Consider the following 26767-nt stretch of genomic DNA (forward strand, 5'->3'; position numbering starts at 1 on the left):
GCTAGAACATTTTGAAAGAAGAACAAAAATTTGCATTCTTGATATATTAGCGCTAGGTGTGTTTCTGTCTCTTTCCAGGGCTACAAATGACTGGATAAAATGAAGGATTTTGATATATTTTTTTTGGATTGCCTCCCAGTTTTATTTAATTAGTAACCCAATCACCAGTCTAGCATTTGCCTTCAAAATGTGCTATAAAATAATCACAAAAAATATAATTCAAGACATTAGCCATAAATATTAGCTGCAAATACCTCTAGATCAAGTGAAGGATTTGTGTCTTGGTGGATCGTCTCCCAGTTTAATTTGCCTGGTAACCCAATCAGCATTTGCCTTCAAAAAAGCATATAAAGAAAGGATCACAAAAATTTGCATTCCTGGCTCACTGGCTACAGATAGCTCAAGACAAACTGAAGGATTTATGATTTGGTGGATTGTCTCCCAGTTTAATTTGACTGCTAACTCAATCGCCGGTAGGGCTGGGTATCATTAAGAAGTTGCCTTTACGATACATACCTCGATACATAGGCAACAACAGGCTCGGACTGGTAATCTATACTACCAGGCAAATGCTCAAAATATGTAAAATGTGCTGCATAAACGAGTTTCCTTCCACTGAACAAGCAACAAAACTGTAGCGCTCTAACAAAATACAACAAAACACACTCTTGGTGATACAGCAGCCCTTGATATCAATACTGTATCATGACATTAAACAATATATGTTGATATTTCAATATTGTTGCACACCCTTAATCACCAGTCTAGCTTTTGCCTTCAAAACTTGCTAGAACATTTTGAAAGAACAAAAATTTGCATTCTTGATGTATTAGCGTTAGGTGTGTGTCTCTTTCCAGGCCTACAAGCGACTAGATAAAGTGAAGGATTTGGACTTTTTTTTTTGGATCTCCTCCCAGTTTTCTTTAATTGGTTACCCAATCACCAGTCTAGCATTTGCCTTCAAAATGTGCTATAAAATAATCACAAAAAATATAATTCAAGACATATTAGCCCCAAATATTAGCCCCAAATCTCTCTAGATCAAGTGAAGGATTTGGGTTTTTGTGGATCGCCTCCCAATTTCCAGGTAACAGAATCGCCAGTCTAGCATTTGTCTTCAAAACTTACTAACATATTTTCAAAGAAGCAATAATATAACAAGAATGCAAGTTTTTGTGTTAGTTTTTTATCAGGTCATTTGTAACTATGGAAAGAGACAGAAAAAGCGAAGGATTTGGGATTTGACACATTCTGAAAGAATCACTTCATACAGTATATTAGCTCTAGATATGTTTTTGTCTCTTTTCATGGCTACAAATGGCTAGATAGCCTTCAAAACTTTGTAGCACATTTTGAAAGAAGCACTAAAATGAGCATTCTTGATATATTCGCTCTAGGTGTTTATCTAGTCATTTGTAGCCATGGTAAGAGACAAAATTGAAGTGACTGGTAACCCAATCGCCAGTCTAGCATTTGTCTTCAAAACACGCTGGCATGTAATGAAAGAATCACAATAATTAGCATTCTTGATATATTAGAGCAAGGTGTGTTTCTGTCTCTTTCCATGGCTACAAATGACTCTAGTTAAACTGAAGGATTTGGACTTTTTTTTGGATCGCCTCCCAATTTAATTTGACTGGTAACCTGATCGCCAGTCTAGCATTTGCCTTCAGAACTTGCAAACACATTTTGAAATTAAGTACAAAAATCAGCTCTAATATTTCAAGAACGCAACGTGTTTTTCTGCCTCTTTCCATGGCTACAAATAGCTCAAGATAAAGTGAAGGATTTAGGATTTGGTGGATCGCCTCCCAATTTAATTTGACTGGTAACCCGATCGCCAGTCTAGCGTTTGCCTTCAAAATATTGGCAGGCTCTCTTCTCTGTCCTCCAGCTGGAAGAATGGCTGGTTGTCTGAGACGCAGCAGACTGAAGAATGGAGGACAAGTTGGCGCATGAATCCACACCAGAGGAGGAGTGAAAGTTACACTAAAAACCCTGAAAATCTTTTAAAAGTCCTATATTACACAAATTTGACTTTTGTGAGCTTTTAGCAGTGTTATAATGTTGTTACCTCCTCAAAAACATGCCTGAAGTTGCATTTTGTTTCATTCACACATGTTTGTGTTATCCTAGTTTAATAGTCTGTCAACATGTCCAGTGCTGAAAATGCTCTATTCCACCTTATGATGTCATGAAGTGGTAGTTTTCAAGTTAACAGCTCCTTTTACCTTTAGTTCAGTAGAGATTGGCAATTCAAGAGCTGAAATTATACAAATGAGCCTAGTACAGATGTATGGAATTTAAAAACACAGTGGAGCACTTTCTGTATTACCACATGACATCATAAGGTGGAACAAGGTGGAGTGTTTTCCATTTGAGGGAAGAACTCAGCCTAAATATGCAGGGTTTATATTAAATGAATGAAACAAAACACAACTCCAGATCTGTTTTTGATGAGGAAACAATATTATAATATAGATCCCTTAGCCCTTTAAAGGTGCATTGTGTAGCTTTTTTGGTGGAGGGTCCGTCACCTCCTTGTTTCTATGTAGATGTCATTGCTCTGCCTAGAATGTTCCACAGTATGACATTAAACAACTCTACCTTAAATTTTTTTAGTCTGCTGTTATTGCTCAACAATACCTAGAAAAACAGGCATTCTGACTTTGAGCGGGGTCGCCTCTCCACAGATCTGACCTGCAACTTTTCTGGTTTGGTCTCCATGGAGATAGAAAGGTTTAATACCATACTTGAAACATCTCAGTCAAAGCAATAACATCTCCACGGAGAAAAGCCTTCACTAGAAAAGTTACACAATGCACCTTCGACGCATAAACACTTGGATGAGCTCTTTCCCATGGCTTTTGTCCTCTCCCGGTCCGGACGTGATAAGCGAGACTCCATTTCACTCATGGTGTTGGGGGTTGTTTGCAGAGGGAAGTGCATGTGTTGTGTGATTTGGTGGGAGCGTGCGTGCGTGTGTGCGTGTGCGTCTGCAGAAAGAGTGGAAGCAGTTTCCTGTCTCCGAGTTGCTCCTGACAGACTGGCCTTCATGAGCTTGTCCAGACCCGTCCTCCTCCTCCTCTCTCCTCTCTCTCTGTCATTGTCTCTTTGTGAGCGCTATCTACACAGGATTTATGGATCTTATAAGGGAGCCAGATATGTGGGAGGAGTTTTTTTTTGTTTTTTTTTTTGATCCTTTATCTATCATCTACTAAATGAAGTGGGATGATTTATGGAGAACTTGTAATTGCAAATTTACTGATAATTGTTGTGTGTGTCTGCCTGGTATTTCAAATGTTTTTGCCTTTTTATAAATTCAAGCTTTGTTATTAGAATTGTATATGAATGTGGAAACTGTCTAGTGCCTGCTTCATAAAAAAATACAGGTTACTCTCAACTGCCATGATAAATAGTTCCATCGGGCATCGGTTCCAAGATATCGGTTCAGTCAGTATCCAGTTTTGGTCTATAAACTGGTGTAAGAAGATTATTTACAAGGGATGGTACAAGATCTCGTCAGACAAAATTCCAACAAGACCGTGCACACATGAGAAAAATAATCTCATGAGATTTTTTGTGTTTACATTTGGATTGGACAAAAGAGGGTTACATGTTGAGTTGCTACTCTTACAGTTCCAAATAGCAGGGATAGAACGGAAACAAAAATACGAAATCAAATAAATTAAAAAATTGTATATTAGGAATTATGTTAAAATCTTGTTTTGTCTCCTTCTTGTGGACCCATTCTTGTATCGTCTCGTCTTGTGGAAATGGTGTCTGGCCCAAAACGTCTCTTAATAATAATCTTGTATTTTTACAAAGTATTTCTTTAATTATTTTAAATGATAAATAACAGTTACAAAACCCACTTTTACCATAGGCTGCTTATGTTTAAAGTAAATACGTTTTTGTCCTAATATTGTCAGATATTGGGTGTTGTCAGATATCGGGTGTTGTCAGATATCGGGTGTTGTCAGATATCGGTATTGGCAGATAACTGGTATTGGCAGATAACTGGTATTGGCAGATAATGGATGGGTATTGGCAGATGACGGCTACTGACAGATAAGTAGTATTGGCAGATATCGGGTGTTGGCAGATAACGGGTATTGGCGGGTAACGGGCATTGGCAGATGACGGCATTGGCAGATATCGGATGTCGGGTAATGGCAGATAACCGGTACTGGCAGATATCGACGGGTATTGGCAGATACTTGACGCTAAAGTATCAATATCGGTATAGTAGTATCGGAACAGAAAAGGCTGTGTTGTTGCATTTCTAGTGGTGAACTTTACACTTACAGTTGTTTCTTATATCACTGTACATCTCATGAAACAGAAGAAAGGTTCATTTGAAACCCGTCCCGTTAAAAGCTCTGGTACATTCCTCTCCTGTACTATCTCTGGTCTGGTGCTGCTGATGAGGGCGATGGCGTTGGACTCTAAATGGAGCAAAGAAGTACAAACAAACTTGCCGCCGCGAAGCAAAAACACCTCCTCCTCCATGTTGTTTGAAAAATATAGGACGCGGTAACACAATATCGAGCCCCAAAGCGCTATAAGCATTTTATACAGTGTGCTATCTGACACCTGTCCTACTTGTATTCATAAAGGTATAAATATAGCTTCATTATAGGTGTGATTTTATCTGCTGTGACTAGGGAATGGACAAGACACATTTTCCACAAGATGAGACGACATATGAGACTAGGTCCATGAGAACGAGACAAGATGACATTTTAACATCATTTGCAATATATACATTTCACAATTCAGTTTCCAATTTTTGATTTGGCCTCACAATTTCTGATTAATTCAGTTTCATAGTTTTGTTTCCATTCTGCTTTTTGGAACTGTAAGAGATGTAACTCACCAACTTTGACCCTTTTGTGTCCAATCCAAATATAAACACAAGAGAAAAATTATCTCGTGAGATTTTTTACTATGTGTGCATGATCTTTTGGCAATTTTGTCTCACGATCCTGAAAAGTGTAGCCTTTTTATGAGCAAATTCTTAAACGTTTTAGTATTCCCACTGGCACTTTATTCTAATGCTGACATAAAATTTAATTGTGGTTAATTATAGTTTTATAGTTTAGGGCAGTGTATCTGATTTTTACTGTTAAGCGCTTTTCACAAATTTCAGAGCCGTTGATGGTAAAGCTAACAACAACTAGCATGCTAAGGTGCACTTCCTGAGTTTACGGACAATAAAATGCTTTTCAATTAGTTGCAGACACAACCCAGACTTATTTCAACCTCAAGAGCTGCTTATACAATATAGCTGTATGGGAACAAGACTAAGACGACACCGCTCACAAGAACACACCTGTAATTACATAAATGCTACATATGTTTAAAGCCGTACCATGGAACATACCCGCCCAAACCAGAAAGGTTACATAGTGCACCTTTAAAAAATGTAATAAAAGTGTAATAGAAAAATATGGCGAGCTTTTAAACTTTTACGGTTATTGGTCTAAACCTTGTGTGCCATAGCAGCCACAGGTCACAATAATTACTATATTGACTTTGATTGGCTGGAACAATATATTTTTGGGCTCAGTATTTACAGTGAGAACATTTTCTTTATAGAAGTGAGGAGATTTTTGCCATTTTTATGTAATTGCTTAAGATATGAGCTGTAGAGAGTAATATAAATAACTGTTCTAACTAGTATATTCATTCTGTCATTTATTGGTTGCAGCTCAGGCTTTTTAATGAAACTGTATTTAAAAGAAAGTTGGTTTACAGGGGTTATCCAGCATTGGCCACGTTTACATGTTTATTAATTCTGAATTAATTGTTCTGAATTAAAATATTCTTCGAGTTTACATGGAAATAATAATTCTGAATTGAGATTTACTTGGAAAAACACGTTAAATTGCCTTTATTTAATTCCCTTCAACGTCCGGGGGTGGGGAAGGGTTCTGATTGGACGGGGACACAACGTATTTGCATCTTCCAGAAGAAAACACATATTTAAGCTGTTTGCCAGCTTTTTTGTCATTTCTATTTGTCGTTACGCCATGGACAAACATGATCCAAACTTTTTTGCAGTCCAGTGAGAATTGCGCAGCAGCTGGAGAATTCTCTCATTACGCTTTACGTCTGTCAGCTGAGGAGGAGAAGGGAAGAGTGTCGGAGAAGGGAAGAAGAAGACAAACTGAGTCAATGGCTATTCTACCTCAGCCCACTCCCGCATCCCGCTCGCAAATCCAAAGAGACATGGATGAAAGTCTGAAGCGAGGACTGGTGACCTAACCCAACGATTATGCACTGAACCAGAATTATTTTTAAGAAGAATAAACATTTACATGATCGACGAACAAATGAATTTGGCTTTAAAATTGGAATAAACCACTCACTTACTTGGGAATTAAGTGTTTACATGGTCTTTTTAAAACAGAATTTAAGCTTTCATGTAAAGCTTTCATGTGACAATTGTGTCAGTGGCATAAAGTTTCAGTATTATATCGTTTACCGCAGTATATCTCTGTAGCAATATATCAAGCTTCAAAACTGTGACAAAATTGTGACAGGCCTAGCCACATGTACAGTTCCAACAGTCATTCCTATACTCCCTTCTCCCCTTTCTTCCCGATGGCGTGTGATTCGAGTTGTGGTCCCAGTAGTCTATATCAGCCCCCGGCCTCCCTCATCAGTGGCCGCTGCGGTGTTCCGTGTGCTGGCTCTTTGTTGGGCCCTCCTCAGTCAGAGATGTGTGAAAAGTAGGTTACAGGTCGGACCCCTTTGTGCCCCTGGTCCAAATGAAAAGTGACAGACATTCTGCTCCTCACACACACACACGCACACATATACACGCACACAAGCACACAAACAAGCACACACACCGGACCCCTGCTTGGCGCCCACTAATTGCGGCATGCCTGTATTAGTGCCGCACAGGCTCGGTGGCGGTAATTGCAGAACATCCCTGGACAAATAACGTGGCAGTTAGACGGACCGCCGCAGGCCATTGCTGGGCAGGCAGGGGTCACAGGGTCATGGACTGTGGGCACCCAACGCAACTCACGGCTAATATGTTTACATGCTAACTATCATGCTACATCATTTAATTTGACATCTGCTTAATCTAGTGAAATCAAACTATTCTTTCTAGATTCAAATTAGTTTCTGGCTCCAGTTCAGTCTGTATTGAAAAGATGTCACTCTTTTCTGTGTAACTGCTGTGAGCCTCATCATTTTGGTCTTGAAATGTTCATATTAACCCGCTCTACATGATTATGGTGTTTTTATTTCACTATTTTGTCTGTAAATAAATCCCTATTCCTATAGTCCCAATAACTGCTATCCTCTTGAGCTTCATTTGATTAGAGCATAACGCTACAGGTGACGTCACACTCCTTTTAGTTCACTTCTTCATATAGTTGATAGTAGGGGTGTGCAAAAATATTGAAATATCAAAATATCTCATTGTTTAATGTGATGATACAGTAGCAATATCATGGGGTACTATATCGATATATATCCAAGAGTAGTTTTTGGTATATTACCAAATCATTTTGTTACAGCGCTAAAGTTTTTTTGTTTAGAGAAAAAAAAAACTTGTTTAATCAACACATTTGACATTTTCACTGTTTTTGATGAGTGAAATGTTTCATATTCACTTTGCAGAAGAAGTGGTTTAACAAAGACTTTTAGTATTACAGCCATGATTTAGCCTTTTTTTTTCCTTCTGTTGAACTGTGATCGATTTGAAATATGTCATATCAAACCAAAAGTGCACTGTATTGAGATATGTATCGTATGGTGGCCTATATATCGAGGCATGTATTGTACTAGCAACTTCTTAATGATACCCAGCCCTAGTTGATGGTATGAGCAGATATTTGGAAGCCAATATCCAATCCAGGTCATTTTCTCAGGATCTGCGCCAATATCCGATGCCAATATCAGTAACAGTGAATCCTGAATTTTACTCTTGAATATTGGTTTGTGTGCTATTCATATAATGGCATTTATCATAAAAAATGTTTTCCTGATTTAGTTTGATCCATCCAGGACAGTTGCACCATTCTGAGTAGTGATAAATCCACATTTTATCATATTGTTCACACATTTTTGTTATATAGCTTTAATCAAGGAACCACTCACACATTCACACAGGTGGGTGGGTTAAGTCTCTTGCCCAAGGATACAACTACAGCATCCATCTGTGGAAGCTGGAATCACCCCACTTACCTCAACCAGTGATGTACATTTTATTCTTGTACGTTTCTAATCAGTTTTATGTTTCTCCTCCGCAGGGCTTTGGACCCGTCAAGTGTGTGAGACAAAGGAGGAGCAGATATTGTGATAGTCCTCCTGCCTCCAGCCCCCTCCATCCAGAGTGGAGCTGCCTGCCCCCCTCTCTGAGCCTGAGCCCTGATTCTGCGCACTGCTGTGGACCCCCCCTTCTCTCTCTCCCCCCCTCACCTGTGTCTCCTGGTCGAAACGCTCTGCTCCAGGATGGCCGGCCTGTCTCTGCTCCTGGCTCTGGTCTTGTTGACCCATCGAGCAGATGGTAAGCAAAGCAGCAAGACTTTTTATTTGATTGTGAGAATAATGTGACACTTTTAAAATACCATATATCCATCATTGTCAGTCAGTCTCTCAGTTCATAATTTGCAGCTGATGTCATCAATATTCCAGGGGGGTGTGAAGCTAAATGAAAGCACTTCTCTTTTAGAAGAAAGAAATACTTTATTTAGAGATACTGTATTGATCCCGAGGGAAAGAATCTGTGTTACCCAAATAAAATTTTTTGTCTTTATTATAACACTATTTGACCAGAAAAAGCTTGTCATGTGAGCTGATTTGGACTGTTAAACAAATTCCTTCACAGGACCATGAATACTGAAAATGTGTTGTTTAAGCCTATTTTGTATTTTTATATTCCACCAGTACAGATACATGTAGAACACCTACAGCATGATGTCACTGTAATGGATCAAGAAGTTTCTATATTCCAAGGGTCAATTTAAGCACATTTAATACTTGAAACACACTAATTAATAGACTAACTCCTATAAAGGCTTAACAGTAAATTTGGTCAGGTAGGGTCAGCATATACAGTACTACTTTGAGGATTTTAATAAAAATTGAATACTTAAAAGAAATTGATTTAACTTCTTTCTTTTGCTACAAAATTCCAAATACAAAATGTAGAAAGTAGTAAAAATAGTAAAAAAAACAAACAAAAGCACATGACATATGACTCATGGTAATGTATCTCACAGTTTTTTTTAGATAATCTATATCCCCCTCCTTTTTGGTAATTAAACATTGCCGATTGTTTGTTATTCCTCCTGAATGTTGTTAAACAGTTAATCATTGAGCCTTCCCTTTGTATTTGCCGAGATAACTCCACATTAGCATGAAATAACATTATACCCCCCTCACTCAGATCCTTATCTCCGGCTGCCCTTTGTAACTGCTCCCTCTGGGGTTTAATGACACACTGCTGAGTAGCTTTACTTAAAGGTGCAATGTGTAACTTTTTGGTTGCTTTGTTGCTTTGTTTCTATGGATTTGCCATTGCTCTGCCTGGAATGTTCCACAGTATGACATTAAACAGCTGTAACTTACATTTATTCAATTACAGGTGGCATTATTACTCAAAAATACATTGAAAAACAGGCATTCTGACTGTGCTCGGGGTTTCCTCTTCGCAGATCTGACCTGTAACTTGATCTGGTTTGGTCTCCATGAACATAGAAAGGTTTAATAACAATAACATCTCCTTGGAAAAAGCATATGACGGACCCTCCACCAGAAAAGTTACACAGTTCATGTTGAAATTGCCCAAAATTTACTCGTCTGACCTTTAAGCCATGTTAGAATGTTGTTACCTGCTCATAAACAGACCTGGGGTTATATTTTGTTTTATTCACACATGTTTGAGTAATCCTTTATCTTTAGTCTGTCTGCATCTCCAAAGCTCGAAATTATCTGTTCTACTTTATGCTGCTATCACAATATATCGAATTACAAGTCTCTTTGCTTAGATTAATAGTTATGGTGCAGCAACCGAGGGAACTGCATAGACCATGATCTTTTGCCCCGTTTCAGTGTCTCAATAGGTCTGATTGTATGCACAGATCCTATACTGTACACGGACGTAACATGAGTTTGTATAGCGCCGCTGTGAACATGAGAAAGGTCACATTGCGCTCTCCAATCAGTGCTCCCTCAGCTGATAAGGCGGGGCGGGGTCCTCTGTGATCTCTGCACCTCTCATATCGGCTGCACACACAGAGGAAAAGGAGCGCTCCCTCTTCCTCCACTCCCTGCGCTGTCACAATAACAACATGACACCATTTACAACAGCTGCATAAAGCACAAGCCAACTTCTGTCAGGATTAGTCACACTTCTCATAAAACTGTGGTTATTTCTTTAAAAATATGATTCATGGTGTTGAAACTGTGAATTTTTATGTCTTCAAAGGTCAGCGCTGATTCATGTCTGAGTGTCCAGTCATTTACAAAACGTAATTAGTTTTAATTATAGTTCTATTGACAGATTAAGTCAACTAAATATAACTTAGTGAAATAATACATTTTCAGTTTACTGCCAGTCAAACAAAAGCTGGAAAAGATGGAAAGAGATGACCCAAGTTTTCATAATCATTTAGTTTTAATGCTGCACTGTGGAACTTTTTGTGGTGGGGTCTCCATGGAAATATTATTGCATTGCGTTAAATGTTCCAAAGTATATCATTAAACTTCCTCCTCAGATCAGACATGAGTAAAAATTCATGTTTTTCAAGGCATTTCTGTAGCAACAACAACTGCAGTTGCTTGAATGCAGTTATATTAAATGCAATATTGCGGAACATTTCAGGAAAAGCAATAACATCTCAAAGGAGACAAGCACATCAGAAAAATTGCATATATATATTTTTAGATATTTATTTTTGGAGTTCGAGCACAGAAGTCTGGCTTAGCTATTAGTCCAAACCACTTTAAACCCGTTGATCTGGATCGAACTTTGAACTTTGAAGTCAAGTCATATTTATTTGGTCAGCTGTGGTTGTTTTCAAATGTGCTATACAAAGTGTAACATACGACAGTGAACCCCAATACACAATATACCAGAAGAAGAACAAGGTTAAGATAATGTAGGTTGAAATAGTAATAATTTGACTATAATAAAATTGGAAGGTAAAGTTTAGTTGTTGATAAACTCTAGTGCAAATAGGTATGTCTTCAGCTGACTTTTATTTTGCTCTTAATCTCAAAATTCTGACCTAAAAGAAGATTTCAAACAGTTTTGCTTCAAAGGTGCATTATGTAACTTCTGGTGCAGAGATTGCCATCTACTGTTCTCCATGGAGGTGTTATTGCTGTGTCTGAAATGTTCCACAGTATGACATTAAACAGCTATATCTAACATTTATTCAATTACAGGTTGTTTTATAGCTCAAAACTACATAGAAACACAGACATTCTGACTGTGAGTGGGGTTGCTTCTCCACAGATCTGACCTGTAAGTTGGTCTAGTTTGGTCTCTGTGAAAATAGAAAGGTTTAATGCCATACTGTGAAACATTCCAGACAAAGCAATAATATCTCCATGGAGAAAATCATTTTAACAGACTCTCCACCTGAAAAGTTACACATTGCACATTTTAAACCTTTCAATCATTGTGGAAACCAAACCAGTCCAAGTTACAGGTCAGATCAGTGGAGAGGCAACCCCACTCAGTCAGAATGCCTGTTTTTCTAGCTATTTTTGAGCAGTAAAACCACCTGATTTGAAGATTTGAAGCAAAGCAATGACGTATCAATTGGAAACAAGACGGTGACGGACCCCTAACCGAAAAGTTACACCTTTCTGCAAACCTTTCTCCAGTTTATCACTTGTAGGGGTGGAGAAATAAACAATATTTTTCTTTATCGTGATAAAAGGATGGACAATAATCTTTCGCGGGGCATTTTATATAATTGTGATAATTGCCAACAAAGATAATCGCCATTTTATCAGCAGAATGTGCAGAAAAAAGCTACTTCCCCGTGATGTTTTCTTCTAGATTATTGTTGTTTTCACTTATCACAAAATACAGTACTGTAACAGCTGTTTAAATATGGAACCTATTCATGATATTACGATTAAAATTCTTCATATCCATAACATTTTAAAACGGACAACAACTTTTATAATTATCGTGATATAATCGTCAGTATCGTCAGCCTAATCACAGCCCTCCCGTGCTCTATTAGCCTCTGGACCGGGCCTCCATTCATCCCCATACTCCAGGACAGGAAGCTGTTGAGCTGATTGCTGCCGCTCTCACTTCCTCTTTGCACATGAACCATTTCCTGTATGTCACCCAATGAGCTGTCGGCAGTGCGAAAAGCTCCAAACATCCATTGTTCTCCGGAAATATCCCTCTCTCCCTCTCGAGACACAATCGTTCTTTGAAGCCCCGGCCCCATGCGCATTACTGTCATCAACTAAATCACGCTCATTTGTCATTTTAATCACAGATATCGTGCAGCTAATACTCAACACGGGCAATTTTGAGATTAAAGTCTTAAGGAAGTATTACGAAACAAGGAGAGGGTTTATACGCCACTTGTTGACTTTTTAATGAGCTTGAGACTGTTAATTACCCCCACAGTGAGCGAGCTTCGGGGCTGTACACGGTCGCCACGGTAACGCAGGCACCGAGGTAAACAGAAAGGGAGGGAGGGAGGGGGCACGTCGTCTGGAGCGGCCTGGTTTAAAGTCCTGACTCATAAAAAGGAGCAGGGCAAACAAGGGAGAGGACCAAACACAAATATGTACAGTGAGGAGGAGGGAGGAGGGTGACATTTTCAGAGACGGCTACGGGCTGCGGAGTTTCAAGACGTGAAATGAGTGTGGGATCAAAGGAAGTCAGTAGTACGCTTAGAAAAGATCTATTTTAGGCAAGGCGAGTTTTTTGGTATTGCACAATTCGTACACAAAGTAATTCAAAGTGCTTTAGAGAGTAAGAAAGTCATAAAAAACACAAGACAAACAAATCAAATCTCACATCTTTAGGAACACTGTTCTAGATTTTCATGATACAGTATATGTGATGTTACGTTTGATAAAATTGAAAGAAAACTACTTTGTCACTGATTTAAGATTAAAATAAAGCAAGATAATACCAGTAAACCATTTTAAGTAGACAGTATCTTTAAAAAGCCTGGCCTGCAACAAATAAATAGCACAATGAACCAATAATTTAGTCATAGAAGGGACTTATTGAACCCTCTAGAGCTCACATCTTATTGTATTACAACTAAAATAACAAACATTTCTCTACACTTAGAAAGAAAAGTCAATGTTGAGCCCCAAAATATATAGTTCCAGCTTTCATAAACCGATATTGTAATGATTGTGACAGGCCTAGTGTGTAACAAAATGACACATACATACATTTCATAAGACAATTTTAAAGTTTCACAAGAAATATAACAAAAATGGTAAAGGCTAAAACTTAAGGAATTTGACGTAATTGCCACAAGCATCAAAATATCCCGGTAGACCTCTACATAAACACATGTAAAACAAAACTAGTTCATCTGAAAAGGTTTGCAGTGGTCCAAAGGTATTCCTCACTCACCTAATGTCATCACAGCAAAGAAAAATAAAAACTGGCATGGTAACGACGCACTTCATGATTCTCTGATAATCAAATGCTTTATAATTGGATGCAGACAGCGCACAGTTCACTTATTTTGCGCTGTTTATACAATATATATGTACTGGGGCAATAAAAATTTTGCTCAGACATATTGGAAAAGTCAGACCCTTTTAAGATATTTTATTTTTCATGACAATTCTTAATAGTTTTGAGAGCTTTTCTCTGCCCCAAATTTTCTAGTTAGTCAATCAATGTACATGAATTTCACCAGTGTACTACAGCTCTTGAGTTCAACTGCTCTGACCTGGGCACTTGTACATTTGTTATTGTTTCTTACGCGTTAGTGGACTACAGTCTGGTCAGCTGGCCCACAGGACTCCCCCTACACCAGCACCGCTATTGCTGCTGTAGAAATAAACAGTACTGCGCCTTTAAGAGCACATGGACAGGCTGATTTACCCAGAGTGCCGTGTGCCAGACCTCAGTCTCCACTCCGACTGCCGGCACAATTAAACACACATGTGCGCTCCAACACACACATATGCACACACACATACACACACGTATAGAGAAAGAGGAGGCAGCCATTTCAGCCTGTACACGCCCTACGCTGTCACCACTGCTCGGCCAATCACAACACACGAGAGAGACAACTGTAACTTCTAAACATATTCTGCCTTACGCTCATTATATTGTGGGATGTTTGAAAGCTCCATGATCTTGTAGTCCTGTTCCAGTGTCTGAAAAGAGTAGCAGACACGCCAAAATTATACTACTGTTGCATCAGTTACATCAGTAAAATCAAATCAAGTCATGTCATGATTAGGAATGCACAGATACCGATACTGGTATTAGTGCAGATTCTTAAAAACTTGCTGGATTCGGGATTGATCTCATCATATCGGTTAAGCAGAGCCTTTAATTGGATGTAATAAGAACATTTACAGGCTGATTTTGGCCCAGAACATCTCATAATAAACTTTCACACATTCACAGCCTGTTATTTAGTGTTTTGAACAATAAATAACAGTTGCACACACAATTTGATCAATTTTGTAATAAGTTAACTGTGTTTAAAGGACCTATAGTACACTGTTTCCTAATCTATGTAATGTTTCTTCATCAAAAACATACCTGGAGCTGTGTTTTGTTTCATTCACACATGTTTAAGGAATAATCCTGCAAATGTAAAGGCTCAAACAGAAAACGCTCCACCTTGTGATGTCATGTGGTAATAATACAGGTTTTGTTCTACTGCTTAAAACTCCATACACCTTCACTAGGATCATTTGGATGATTTCAGCCCTGTAATTTTCAATCTCTGTTGAACTAAAAATAAAAGGGGTCTGAAAACTACCACTACATGACATCACAAAGTGGAACTGAACATTTGAGATTTCGAGATATGGACAGAGAAATGATAAAGGATTGCTCAAACGTGTGTGACTGAAACATAACTAAAAGCTCACAAGAGTTAAGTTTAGTCATATAGAACCATTATAAATCACTAGTTATACAAGTTTTTAAGCATGTGCTATTTAGAATTAATTCTTAATTCTTGTAACCCCCTGTGTGTACAGTCAGTATTAGTATGATTGAGTCTATGTGCAGACAAATCTCCCGCTGGCTAAACCATCCAGCCCGAGCAGGCGTCTCTCCAGTCTCTGAGGAGAACTTCTGTGGTTTGGAAGAGCAGACAGGAGGGGGAGGGGTGGGTGGGGGCGAGGGGTGCAGACAGGCTGTTACCGTAGTAACCGGCGCAGCCCAAAGTGTAGGTGTGCAGGTAGTTCAAGTCCTGACACGACGCTGAGCATATCCCTACACCTCAAAGTGTTTGTACTGTGAGTAAAGAGGGCAACGCAGTTCAAAGATGACGCTATTAGAGGGACTATTTTCTGCTAAAATGTACTTTGTTTTTAGCTTTTAATTATGTAATAATAGCTCTAGAGTTCTAGTTATTTAATTTGTGCAAAGTTAATGATCCAGTATATTTAGATTATCTCCCTAATAAAGAGTGCAAACTGTTTTTAATACACAGCTTAACCTAATTTCATGGCAAGAAGCAACTATTTTTAGCCTTATTACGCAAAAGTCTTGTGAGCTTTAAACCATAATAGAATGTTATTATCTAATCAAAATCAAAACCAGAGTTGTGTTTTATTTCATTCACAAATGTTGGCATAATCCTTTATTATTAGTCTTTCTATATCTCCAAAGCTCAAAATACTCTGATCCACCTTGTGATGTCATGAAGACGTAGATTTCAAGTTCACAGCTACCTTTTACCTTTAGGTCAACAGAGATGGGCAATCCCAGGTCTGAAATTATCCAAATGTTTCTAGTGGAGGGGATGACATCACAAGGTGGAACAGAGTTTTCACAGTTTTCCATTTGAGAGAAGAACTCAGCCTAAATATGCAGGATTTATTTCTGCGTTAAACATGTGTGAAATGAAACAAAACACAACTCCGGGCAGTATGTGATGAGAAAACATTACAAAATTGCTCAGAAAATAGTGTAATAAGGGCCCTTAATAAGTCATCTGAATGTGAAGAGATATTGTACTTGACATTGAAGGTGGTCTTGAGAAAACTGTGTGTAATATTAAAATAAAAACATTAGAATAGCCATAGAGCGCGTTACTGTAGTGAGTGGTATGAGTCAGTATAAATAGCCCTTAGCCCTTATAAGGAGCTCCAGTCTGTTGTCCCACTGATACCAGGAGAATGCCTCACCTCTACTCGCTGTATTGTTTTACAGACACAGCCAAGTCTGTCTGGAATGGTTATTTACAGTAGACACAGAGAGTAAATACTAGTGTAAAATTTCATAACAAATTATTTATTATCGTCAGTATATATAGACAGAAATACAGGAACTTTACTGGAGTCATAGTAATAAAGGCTAAATGCAGCTGTTTAATTTTACAGAATAAGTTATGTTATTTGTGCAAAGTCCACGTACAAATATATTGTATTAACAACTCTTGAGGTCAAAATAAGTCTGCTCTGTGGTCTCTGTAACTAAATTTAAAGTAGTTTATTTATGAGAATCAAGAAATGCACAGTTAGCATGCCATTTGTTGTTAGTGTTACTGAGAGGTCCAATCTTTGTGAAAAGTGCTTATGAACTCATTATGGTGAATAATTAGGATGCTCAGGATGCATAAGGTAAATGAGGAATAACTTTGGACCACTGCTGTTTAAACTAGATCTGTTTTTCATATTTTTAAGACAGTAAAAATCAGGTAGTTTCTTTAAAGCCTTTGAGTCATCTGTATTGTTCCTAGAGTGCAGGAAAAAAGCAATTTGCAATCCATGTATTATCTAACATCTGAGAATAAAATACAACCAATGTCCTCTGACCATCCAACACTTTACTATGTCATGTATGTAACTTGTATTTATTTAAATTTGTATATTTATACAATTTTTTATTCATTTTATAGTTTTAACAACTTTTAACTTTATTTATTCTAATGCTTTTTATTTGTTGTTTTTATTTAGAATTGACTGTCTTCCACTGTCTTAATTTGTCTGTGCAGCACTTCGGGAGCAGTCATGTTTATAAAATGTGCTATATAAATAAAGTGGATTGGATGTAACTGTAATAACAATAGACTTTGCCTTTTCCTTGCGTGTGTTTGTAGCTGCCGGTCAGAACCCAGACCACGTCCTGCAGGGCACCGGGGTGAAACCTGAGCCCCGTCGCCCTGGAGACGGATCCACCATCGCCCCTGAAGATGCCGCCCGCTTCCTCACCTGCTACTGCTCCGGACACTGCCCTGACGATGCTTCCAACAGCACCTGCATGTAAGCAATATATAGCAAGATATACATACATATACACACATACATACACACATACGCTCGACTGTTTTTAGTTTGAGAGAAGAACTCAGCCTGAATATGCAGGGTTAGTGTGTGAATGAACACAACATGAAAAAAATAAGTAAATAACAGTATTGTTGATAGAACAGACTCATTCTACTTACAGTACAAACAATACTGGGGAGTGAAGGCAGGCATGACATTCAATACAAATTCAATTCAATGTAGAATCTACAGTTTTTCATCATCCCGATACCAGTACAGAGACTGAAAACAGCGGTTATTTCCTTTTAACACAAATAAAATAAGACCGAACTGATCCATTGTTATGCAGCTTATTACATACATTTATAGACCCAACCAGGATATCGACTGAACCAATATTTGAAGCCGATATCCGATACCGGTATCGGATCGGCGCATCCCTAGACCATGATTGCATTAACTTTTGAATGAACGCAGATTTTCGTGTTTACTGTTTTAAATTTTCCATTAGTTTAAAGGTGCACTGCGTAACGTTTCTGGTGAAGGGTCCGCCACCTCTCGTTTCCATGGAGATGTTATTGTTTTTGTTATTACAGGTGTTTCTAATTCCTTCTGTGAATAGGGGCAACTCTCCACAGATCTAAACTGTAATTTAGCGTGGTGCTGTAACCTGCTTGTCTCCCTTGTCATATAGGTTTAATCTATACTGTGGAACATTCTAGACAAAACAAGAACATTTCCATAGAGACTAGCCGATGGCGGACTCTCCACAAGATGTTACACGGTGCATCTTTAACATTAGGCTGAAATGAAAATTCATAGATGTGCTCTGTTCATGAGTTTTCAAATGATGAAAAATGTGATCCATTGCCATAATGACTGACAATTTAAAAACAAAATATTATGTCTCTTGAATGGGAAAAAAGTCATTGAGTCATAATACATATACATACAAGTGTCATTTATGCTCATACGTGTTTGTATGTGCAGGACAAATGGAGCGTGTTTTGCCATCATCGAGGAGGACGAGCACGGAGACGCCATTATCACGTCCGGGTGTATGAAGTACGAAGGCTCGCATTTCCAGTGCAAGGTACATACAATACACACAGTACACACAGTACACACACAGAAATACTATTGTATTATATTATATTTTTTTACTATACTCAAAAAAGCCAATATGAGCTCAGAGGGAGAGAACAAACATTATGAAATTTTGTATATTTGTAAAAGGGGTGGACCTCTGGAACAATTGTGCAGAAGACCTAAAATTGTGAACCACTTTTTTCCACTTTAAAACGAAGTGAACTGGTTTCACAATGATGCTATGACAAAGGAATAAAGGGTAGGCCTAATGAGCTCAAGTTTCAGCCTACACCTTTTCCATGTGTGCAATTTAAATATGACTGTCTGAAATAATGTAAGGACTACCTGTGATTAAAATAAATTAATCATTCAAATATTTTACTTGTATAAGAATTCTGGGAGTGCTGTATTTTTCACATAACATTAATATTCAACAGGATTCTCGCTATGCTAAGCCCAGGAGGACGATTGAATGCTGTAACACAGACTTCTGTAATAGAGACCTCCTGCCCACTCTGCCACCGCTGCCCCCTTCAGGTAAAAGACAGAACACACCTGGCAACAGAAATGACTAAAGGTCTTAAGGGTGAAGTATAGTTCTGCGTCGACTCAACGCGCACTGCCGCTGTCGCCTTGTCGCCGTTGTTTTTGATTTATGGATCTGCATCGAGGTCTGTGCACCGCGAAGTAATCCACCGCCAAAACGCTAGGGGGCTACGATATATGTCCATTCATATATACGGTCTATGCGTGTGACCTGCAGACGTATAATCTCTGAAAAGTTCCATCTCCGACACAATAAAAGCACAGAACAGACTCATGAGTACAATATCCCTCTGTCACAGAAAGAACACTCATATTCCACTGAGTCTTTTCCTTTTAAAGTCCGACAGAAGCTGAACCACGTCAGGGCACAATAGCAATCTGTTTTTTGAGCACTTAGTTTAGGCAAGTTAGCCGTGCGGTTTTAAGTTTCGTTTCTGTAAAACATAAACACATATGCGCAAAGCTGCATTAAACACATTATTTCTCAATGTATACTGAAAGAAAGGAAAGCAGAGTACAGGAAATGTCTGTAATGCAGTGGTAGGGAGGACCAATCACAGCCCTTATTGTCTGCGTCGCTTCCTCTGCTGTCTGCGTCGTTTCGACGCGTAGTTAGAAAATTTCGGAGTTGCACATTGATCGACGCAGAGGATCTGCGTAGGGGGTATGCGTCGACACAGACTCTGTGTTGTGACGCAGACAATTTGACACTGGACTGTAAATTGGCCTTTATATTATGCAAAACTGACTCTTGAGAATTTTAAGTCATGTTACAGTGTGATTACCTCATCGAAAACAAACCTGGAGTTGTGTTTTGTGTTTGTGTTGTGTTTGTGTTCATTGGCACATGTTTGAACAGCACTGTGTTAATAGTCTGTCTACATCTCCAACACTCAAAATGCCCTGTTCCACCTTGTGATGTCATGAAGTGGTAGTTTTCAAGTTAACAGCTCCTTTTACCTTTAGTTCTGTAGAGAAATACATAATAGAATCCAAATATTTTAGTGAAGATGTATGTAGTTAAAATAGGGCAGCATTAGTATAGTTGGTAGTGCTTGTCCACTAGCCCACAGGTTGGCAGTCTGATTCCAGATCCCACAGATCAATGCTGTTATGTCCTTGGGCAAGACACTTAACCCACCTTGCCCCCTGTGTCTGTGTACACTGATGCATGAATGTGTGTGTGAATAGGTGAGTGGTTCCTTGAAGTAAAGCACAATTAGTACGTTGGAGGTTGAAAAGTGCTGTATAAAAATGTGACTATTAAAAATCTGCTGAATACACAGTGGAGCACTTCTGTATTACCACATGACATCACTAGGTGGAAGATTTTTTTTTTTGTTTGTTTGAGAGAAAATCTGCAGGGTTTGTGTGTCAAACATGTGTGAATGAAACAAAACACAACTCCAGGTCTGTTTGTGATGAGGAAAAAGCATTAGAACATAGATCTGAAAATGGGGCCATGTTTGTGAGCTGATATTTTTCTCTTTCTCAGAAGGGAACCCTCACTGGCTGGCCTTCCTCATCTCTATGACCGTCTGCTGCTGCACACTCATTTGTATCACTGTGGTCTGCTACTACAGGTACTTATTTATTTACTTGAGTTACAAACAGCTTAACTAGGGCTGTCAGTTTGACTCTGTAATTATGATTATAAATGACCAATATAATTACAAGGATTTCAGGAGGGTAATTTTTAGATTAAATAAACTTGGAAATAACTCTTTAGATTGGAATAAAAGAAAGAAGGTATATTTATGAAACATTCTGGTCCAGCACTTGCTTGTCTCAATGGAGATTGCTTTGGAATGTTCTACAGTAGGGCATTAAACTTGTGTATCTCCATGAAGAGGTAAGTTAAGGCCACCAGGTCAAGTTACAGGTCATGACTGCGGAGAGGCGAGGCATGCATATTTTTCCATGGCAGTAAAAATCTCCATAGAGACAAGCTGTGAATCCACTGGAAAGTTGCAGAGTACCTTTTAAATAATGAAATAAAGAAATGATAGTTCAAAAAAAAGTTTATAATGGTATATTATTTTATAGTAGTCATTAATTATACAGTGTGAATGAGTCCGTCAGTAGCATAGACTGAATGGACGTAGCTAACCCACTACCTGCTGCTTTGGGCTTAAAACGTTCATATCAACCTGCTCTATAATATCCTGTTGTTTTTATTTTTACAAATTCACTCCTATAACTGCTTGCTCCAGTGAGCTTCATCTGACTGGAGCCGAATGCTATAGGTGATGTCATATTCACTTAGTCCACTTCTTTATACAGTCTCTGGTCACTAGTCAATTAGGCCTGTCACGATAACACAATTTAAAGCACGATGTATTGCTAAAAAGAAATATCACTATAAACTATAATGCTGACACAGTAACAGTAAAGCAGGTTAATCCCAGTGAACCATTTTATTATACCATATTTTAATACAGTATCATTAAAAGGCCTGAGCTGCAACAAATGAATAGCAGAATCAAGCCATAAAAGTTACTTATTCAACTCTCTACTGCTCATACCTTGTGTTATTCCAACTAAAATAACAAAAATCTCCCCATTACTGCAAAGGAAAGTGTACACACGGGCCTGAAAATATTTTGTTCCAGCTAGTTCTCAAAGTAATATTTTCAGTAAAACAGAACTCAACAGAAATGCACTGTGATGACTAAATAGAGCTGTCTTTGTTGTTGTTCAGGTACAAATGGCAGAGTGAGCGTCAGCGTTACCACAAAGACCTGGAGCAGGAAGTGTTCATCCCTGCAGGAGAGTCTCTCAAGGACCTCATCTACCAGTCCCAAAGCTCGGGCTCAGGCTCAGGGCTCCCTCTGCTGGTGAGTACAGGGGGCTGCATATTATGGCACCGTTATGTTTGAATATTCTTCATTTTTATAGGCATATAATCCAGTTTTGTTATGGAAAATTGGTATCATAGGGGTTAGTATTCAAATGCTACATATAGTATTTTGAGAAGAAATATTAATTATTATATTTGTTTAATTGAATAATTATAATCCAAAACACAATAAAAGTTCATTGTATAGATGCTATGCTATATGAAACCCAGCAATAGTGCTCTGGATCCAACCTCAAAAAATGTACCTTACTGTTTCCATGGAGATTCATTAGCAAAAATACAAAGTAAACAAAAGCACTTCAGAACACCCTCATTTATCACACTGTCTGAATACTTTTGAATGAATGCTAAGGATAGTATTTAGCATCTCCATTGGTTTCAAGCCACAGTATGTAACTTTTTTTTTTTTTTTTAAACAAAGAGTAGACCAAAATAAAAACATGTTTTTCATTATAGATGTTTTTATTGCACTGGAAAACATGGAAAAACATGTGCACATGCATCTCCTCAAAACTGACTTATTTGGTCTGGAGGAGGGCCTCTTCCTGTTTGTTTCCAAAGTGTGGTTTTATCTGTCCAAACTTTTCCAAACTTGGATCCTTTTAACAGTGATACACAATACCAAACTCTATAGCAAAACTTCCACTTGTATTTTATTGCAAATTAGTGGTATTTATTTACCGATGAAAACATGTGCGCTGTGTTCAGGTGCAGAGAACCATCGCCAAGCAGATCCAGATGGTGCGTCAGATCGGAAAAGGCCGATACGGGGAGGTGTGGCTGGGCCGATGGAGAGGAGAGAAGGTGGCTGTCAAAGTGTTCTTCACCCGAGAGGAGACCAGCTGGTTCAGAGAGACCGAGATCTACCAGACTGTGCTAATGAGACACGACAACATCTTAGGTACGGCCATATATACATATATGTGTGTGTGTGTGTGTGTGTGTGTATGTGTGTATACGCACGCGCACACACACACACACACACACATATATATATATATATTTTATATTAGAGCCCGACTGATATATCGGTTGGCCGATATTATCGGACGATATGGGCACATGGAGGCATATCGGCTATCGGCCGATATGCTTGCTGATAGGAGCCGATATTTCAAGTGGGCATGTGATACGTCGTTAAAAATCTTAGACTCTCTACATTATGTTCATTTAATCCAATTTACAGACAGATAAATGTCCTAATATGTGGCTCCACATCAGTATTTATCTACAGAGTCATTTGTCTGTGTGTGTCCGTACTGTCCCTGAACACACCACAGAGTCGCGTCACTCACCTGCGTTTGTTTACCCCCGCAGATACAGATCCAAACACTGAGATTATATTCTTTTTACGGACAATCGGTTTGAGTCTGAATTAAAAGGACATTTATTAGTGCAGACTTGTGATGTGAGAGGAGCCTGTATGAGCGGTGAGTGTTGGAAATATGTCGACTTTGAAGCTAGTTTTGGTCATTCGTTATGGGTTAGCTGCTGTAGCTCTCGCACATAAACAGGCTGTTTTCTATTGGTCTATTGTAAAGTGACTATATTGGCCGTATATTTGCTACTGGACCTGCACTGATATGTAAATGAGCTGTGAATAGACGTGTGAATTATGACATTTGTGCATATAATTAATTACCGCGGCGCGCAGCATTTACGGCTAAAGGCTAATAGCGCTACTTTATTTACTAGTTATGGGTCCGTCGCGAAAAAAATTACTCTTAGAGCCGGCTTTATGAAGCGAACGACGGGGCCTGATCCTTATTGGGAGCCGTGTTTTCTCTTTCTCTCACTTTTTTTCTCTTCACGCCGCGTGCAGACTCGTGGTTTGACAGCGGCAGCGGCTGAAAACGAAACTTTGAGAAATTTGCGTGTACATAGGATAAAAAAAACACAAAAAACGAGCATATTTGGCTGTAGTTTAGCATAAAATAAATAAGTCCCGGTTTAGTCCTTTTTCAGGCCTGGTTTAGACCTGGTTCAGTCCTGATTCAGTCCTATTTTAGACGTGCTTTAGTCTTGCTTGCAACAAAACAATCTGAAGAGCCGCTTGGGAGCCAAAAGAACCAGCAGCTTTTAGTGAGCCGAGCCAAAAGAGCCGGTTCTCTAAAAAGAACTGGAATACCCATCACTAGTGTCTAGAATGTGATGCAAAAATGCCATTAAGCCAACCTACTGTCTGTAAATATGATGTAAAGAGGCAGAATAACAATAAATGTTGCCAAAATAAACCCAATTTAAAATCCATCAGAGCCAAACCTAAGTTTTTTAAACAATTCAACATTTACAGTGAATTTTTACATCACTAAATATATCGGCGATTATATCGGCTATCAGCAGCTCCAACTCCCATTATATCGGTTTCATATTGGCCACAGCAAAATCCATATCGGTCGGGCTCTAATATATATATACACACACATACACACTCACACACAGATAAGATAAATATAACATCAAAATAGAGATTCAACAGTTATTTACACTTAAAGGGCTCATATTATGCAATTTTCTGATTAATGTTATGAGTATTGTGAGCTCTGAAGATGTAGACAGACTAATAATAAAGGAGACACGTTGTAGATTAAGTCATGTCAGAATATTGTTACCTTCTCAAAAACTGGAGTTGTGTTCTGTTTTATTCACACACGTCTGAGTAACCCTTAAATATGAGTCTGTCTACATCTCCAAAGATCAAAATGCTCTGTTCCACCTTGTGATGTCATGTAGGGATATTTTTCAAGTTACCGGCTTTTGGAATCTTTGGAGATTGGAAAATCTAGGGCTGAAACTATCCTAATCTAGTGAAGGAATATGGAGTTTAAAGACACAGTGGAGCGCTTCCTGTATTACCAGATCACAAGGTGGAACAGAGTGTTTTCAGTTTGAGAAAAGAATATGCAGTTTTAAAAATGTGAGAATGAAACAAACACAACTCCAGGTATATTTTTGATGATCAGAAAATAATTTAATATGGGCCACTTAAAGTATGCTTCAATTTATCAAGATTGTCCATTACAGAGTGGTTTTATTATGATTTTATTATTAAGTCTTCATTTACATTTCTTAGTGCAACATGTTCTAATTTTGAAAAAGTTAAGTGCATGGAGGAAAAAAAAAGTGGAATAGAGTAAGTTAAAGAGAGACTTGCCCTGCCCAGAGCCAGACCAGCAGACTCCAGACCGATCAATAACCCTGAGACTGAGTTTGAATCTGTGGAGACACATGTGGAGCAGACACACTGGCAATGACTTAGTGCACTTACAGACACAGCGTTAGGGCATCCTGAGGACACAGAGAAATATGGGACTGCAGTGGATTTCTTTGTCTAATATGAGGACAGAAGAGCTTTTTCTGCTACTCTCTGGTTTCTGAAGCTACTCTTATATTTTTGAGCACATTTTAGCATTAGGGATACCAGGAATAGATTCATATATTGCAGTGAAAGGGTCCAGATTGAGCTATTTTCTGATTTGTTATAATGTTTCCTCATCAAAAACAGAACCTGGAGCTGTGTTTTGTTGCTTTCACACATGTTTAACTCATAAATCCTGCATATTTAGTTTTTTTCTCAAACTGAAAACACTTGTAACTTGTGATGTCAAATGGTAATACAGGAATAGCTCCACTGTGATTTTAAATTTCATACACCTTCATTAGAATCATTTGAATAATTTCAGCCTTGGAATTGGCAATCTTTACTAAACTAAACTTAAAAGGTAGCTGTTAACTTGAAAATTACAGCTTCATGACATCACAAGGTGGAGCAGAACATTTTGAGCTTTGGAGATAATAGACCAGGATTACTCAAACATGTGTACATAAACAAAAACTCCAGGTATGTTTTTGAAAAGGTAACAGCATTATAACATGGCTTAAAGCTCACAGGAGTCATGTTTGTGTAATATAGGACCTTTTAAAAATTTGAAATAGGAAAGTTATTTGAATGTTTTGTTTTGTTTTTTCGGTTTTTGCTATGTTACTGTTTTTTGTTAGGAGAAAAAAACAAAGGAGAAAACAAATTAAAATCCACAATTGATGATGATGTTTTTGATGACATGACATTATAACATGGCTTAAAGCTCACAAGAGTTATGTTTGTGTAATAATGGACCTTTTAAATATTTGAAATGGTGAAGTTATTTTTTCTTCTTTCAGTTTTTGCTAGCGTATTTTTTTTTTAGAAAGAAAATCTGCAATTGCTACACTTATTTGCTTAGATAGATGTTTTTGATGAGGTAACAACATTAGAACATGGCTTAAAACTCATAAGAGTCATGTTTGTTTTTTGGACCTGTTAGAGATTTGAAGTTATATGGATGTTTTGGGTTTTTTTCCCATTTTTCTGAGCATTATATTTTTTATGCTAAAATTGAAGCATTAAATGAGAACAAAAGAAAGACTACCTTCTGTAAATAGATAAGCTGTCTCCTCTGACCTGTCCTGCCCCGCTTTCTCCTCCAGGTTTCATCGCGGCGGACATTAAGAGCTCTGGCGCGTACATGCAGCTCCTCCTCATCACAGACTTCCACGAGAACGGGTCCCTGTACGATTACCTGAAGCAGAGCACCCTGGACACTGCCTCCCTGCTCAGACTGGCGTATTCTGCTGCCTGTGGACTGTGCCACCTCCACACTGAGATCTACGGCACCCAGGGCAAACCCGCCATCGCACACCGGGACCTGAAGAGCAAGAACATCCTAGTCAAGAAGAATGGGACCTGCTGCATCGCTGACCTGGGGCTGGCCGTCAAGTTCAACAGGTGCGTTTATCTTTTACCTTTTAGAATATATTTTTGTTATTTTTTTTTATATGACTCTTGTGTTTGTA

At 38.4% G+C, this 26767-nt stretch overlaps 1 protein-coding gene across 1 annotated transcript in view; it reads left to right on the forward strand.

The window, feature by feature from the left end:
• The window catches only part of LOC110153129 (bone morphogenetic protein receptor type-1A-like), a 50231-nt gene that overhangs the window by 17891 nt on the left and 5573 nt on the right, over positions 1-26767 (forward strand). The window contains 8 exon segments of the mRNA XM_055162605.1: positions 8277-8533; positions 17274-17436; positions 18430-18532; positions 18966-19065; positions 20570-20657; positions 21776-21911; positions 22643-22835; positions 26402-26699. Coding sequence (XP_055018580.1) covers positions 8479-8533; positions 17274-17436; positions 18430-18532; positions 18966-19065; positions 20570-20657; positions 21776-21911; positions 22643-22835; positions 26402-26699 — 1136 coding nt within the window. The 5' untranslated portion in view covers positions 8277-8478.

The sequence above is a fragment of the Boleophthalmus pectinirostris genome, unplaced genomic scaffold, assembly GCF_026225935.1.
Source record: "Boleophthalmus pectinirostris isolate CB_2022bp ecotype Guang Dong unplaced genomic scaffold, ASM2622593v1 HiC_scaffold_5, whole genome shotgun sequence".
Classification (NCBI taxonomy): domain Eukaryota; kingdom Metazoa; phylum Chordata; class Actinopteri; order Gobiiformes; family Gobiidae; genus Boleophthalmus; species Boleophthalmus pectinirostris.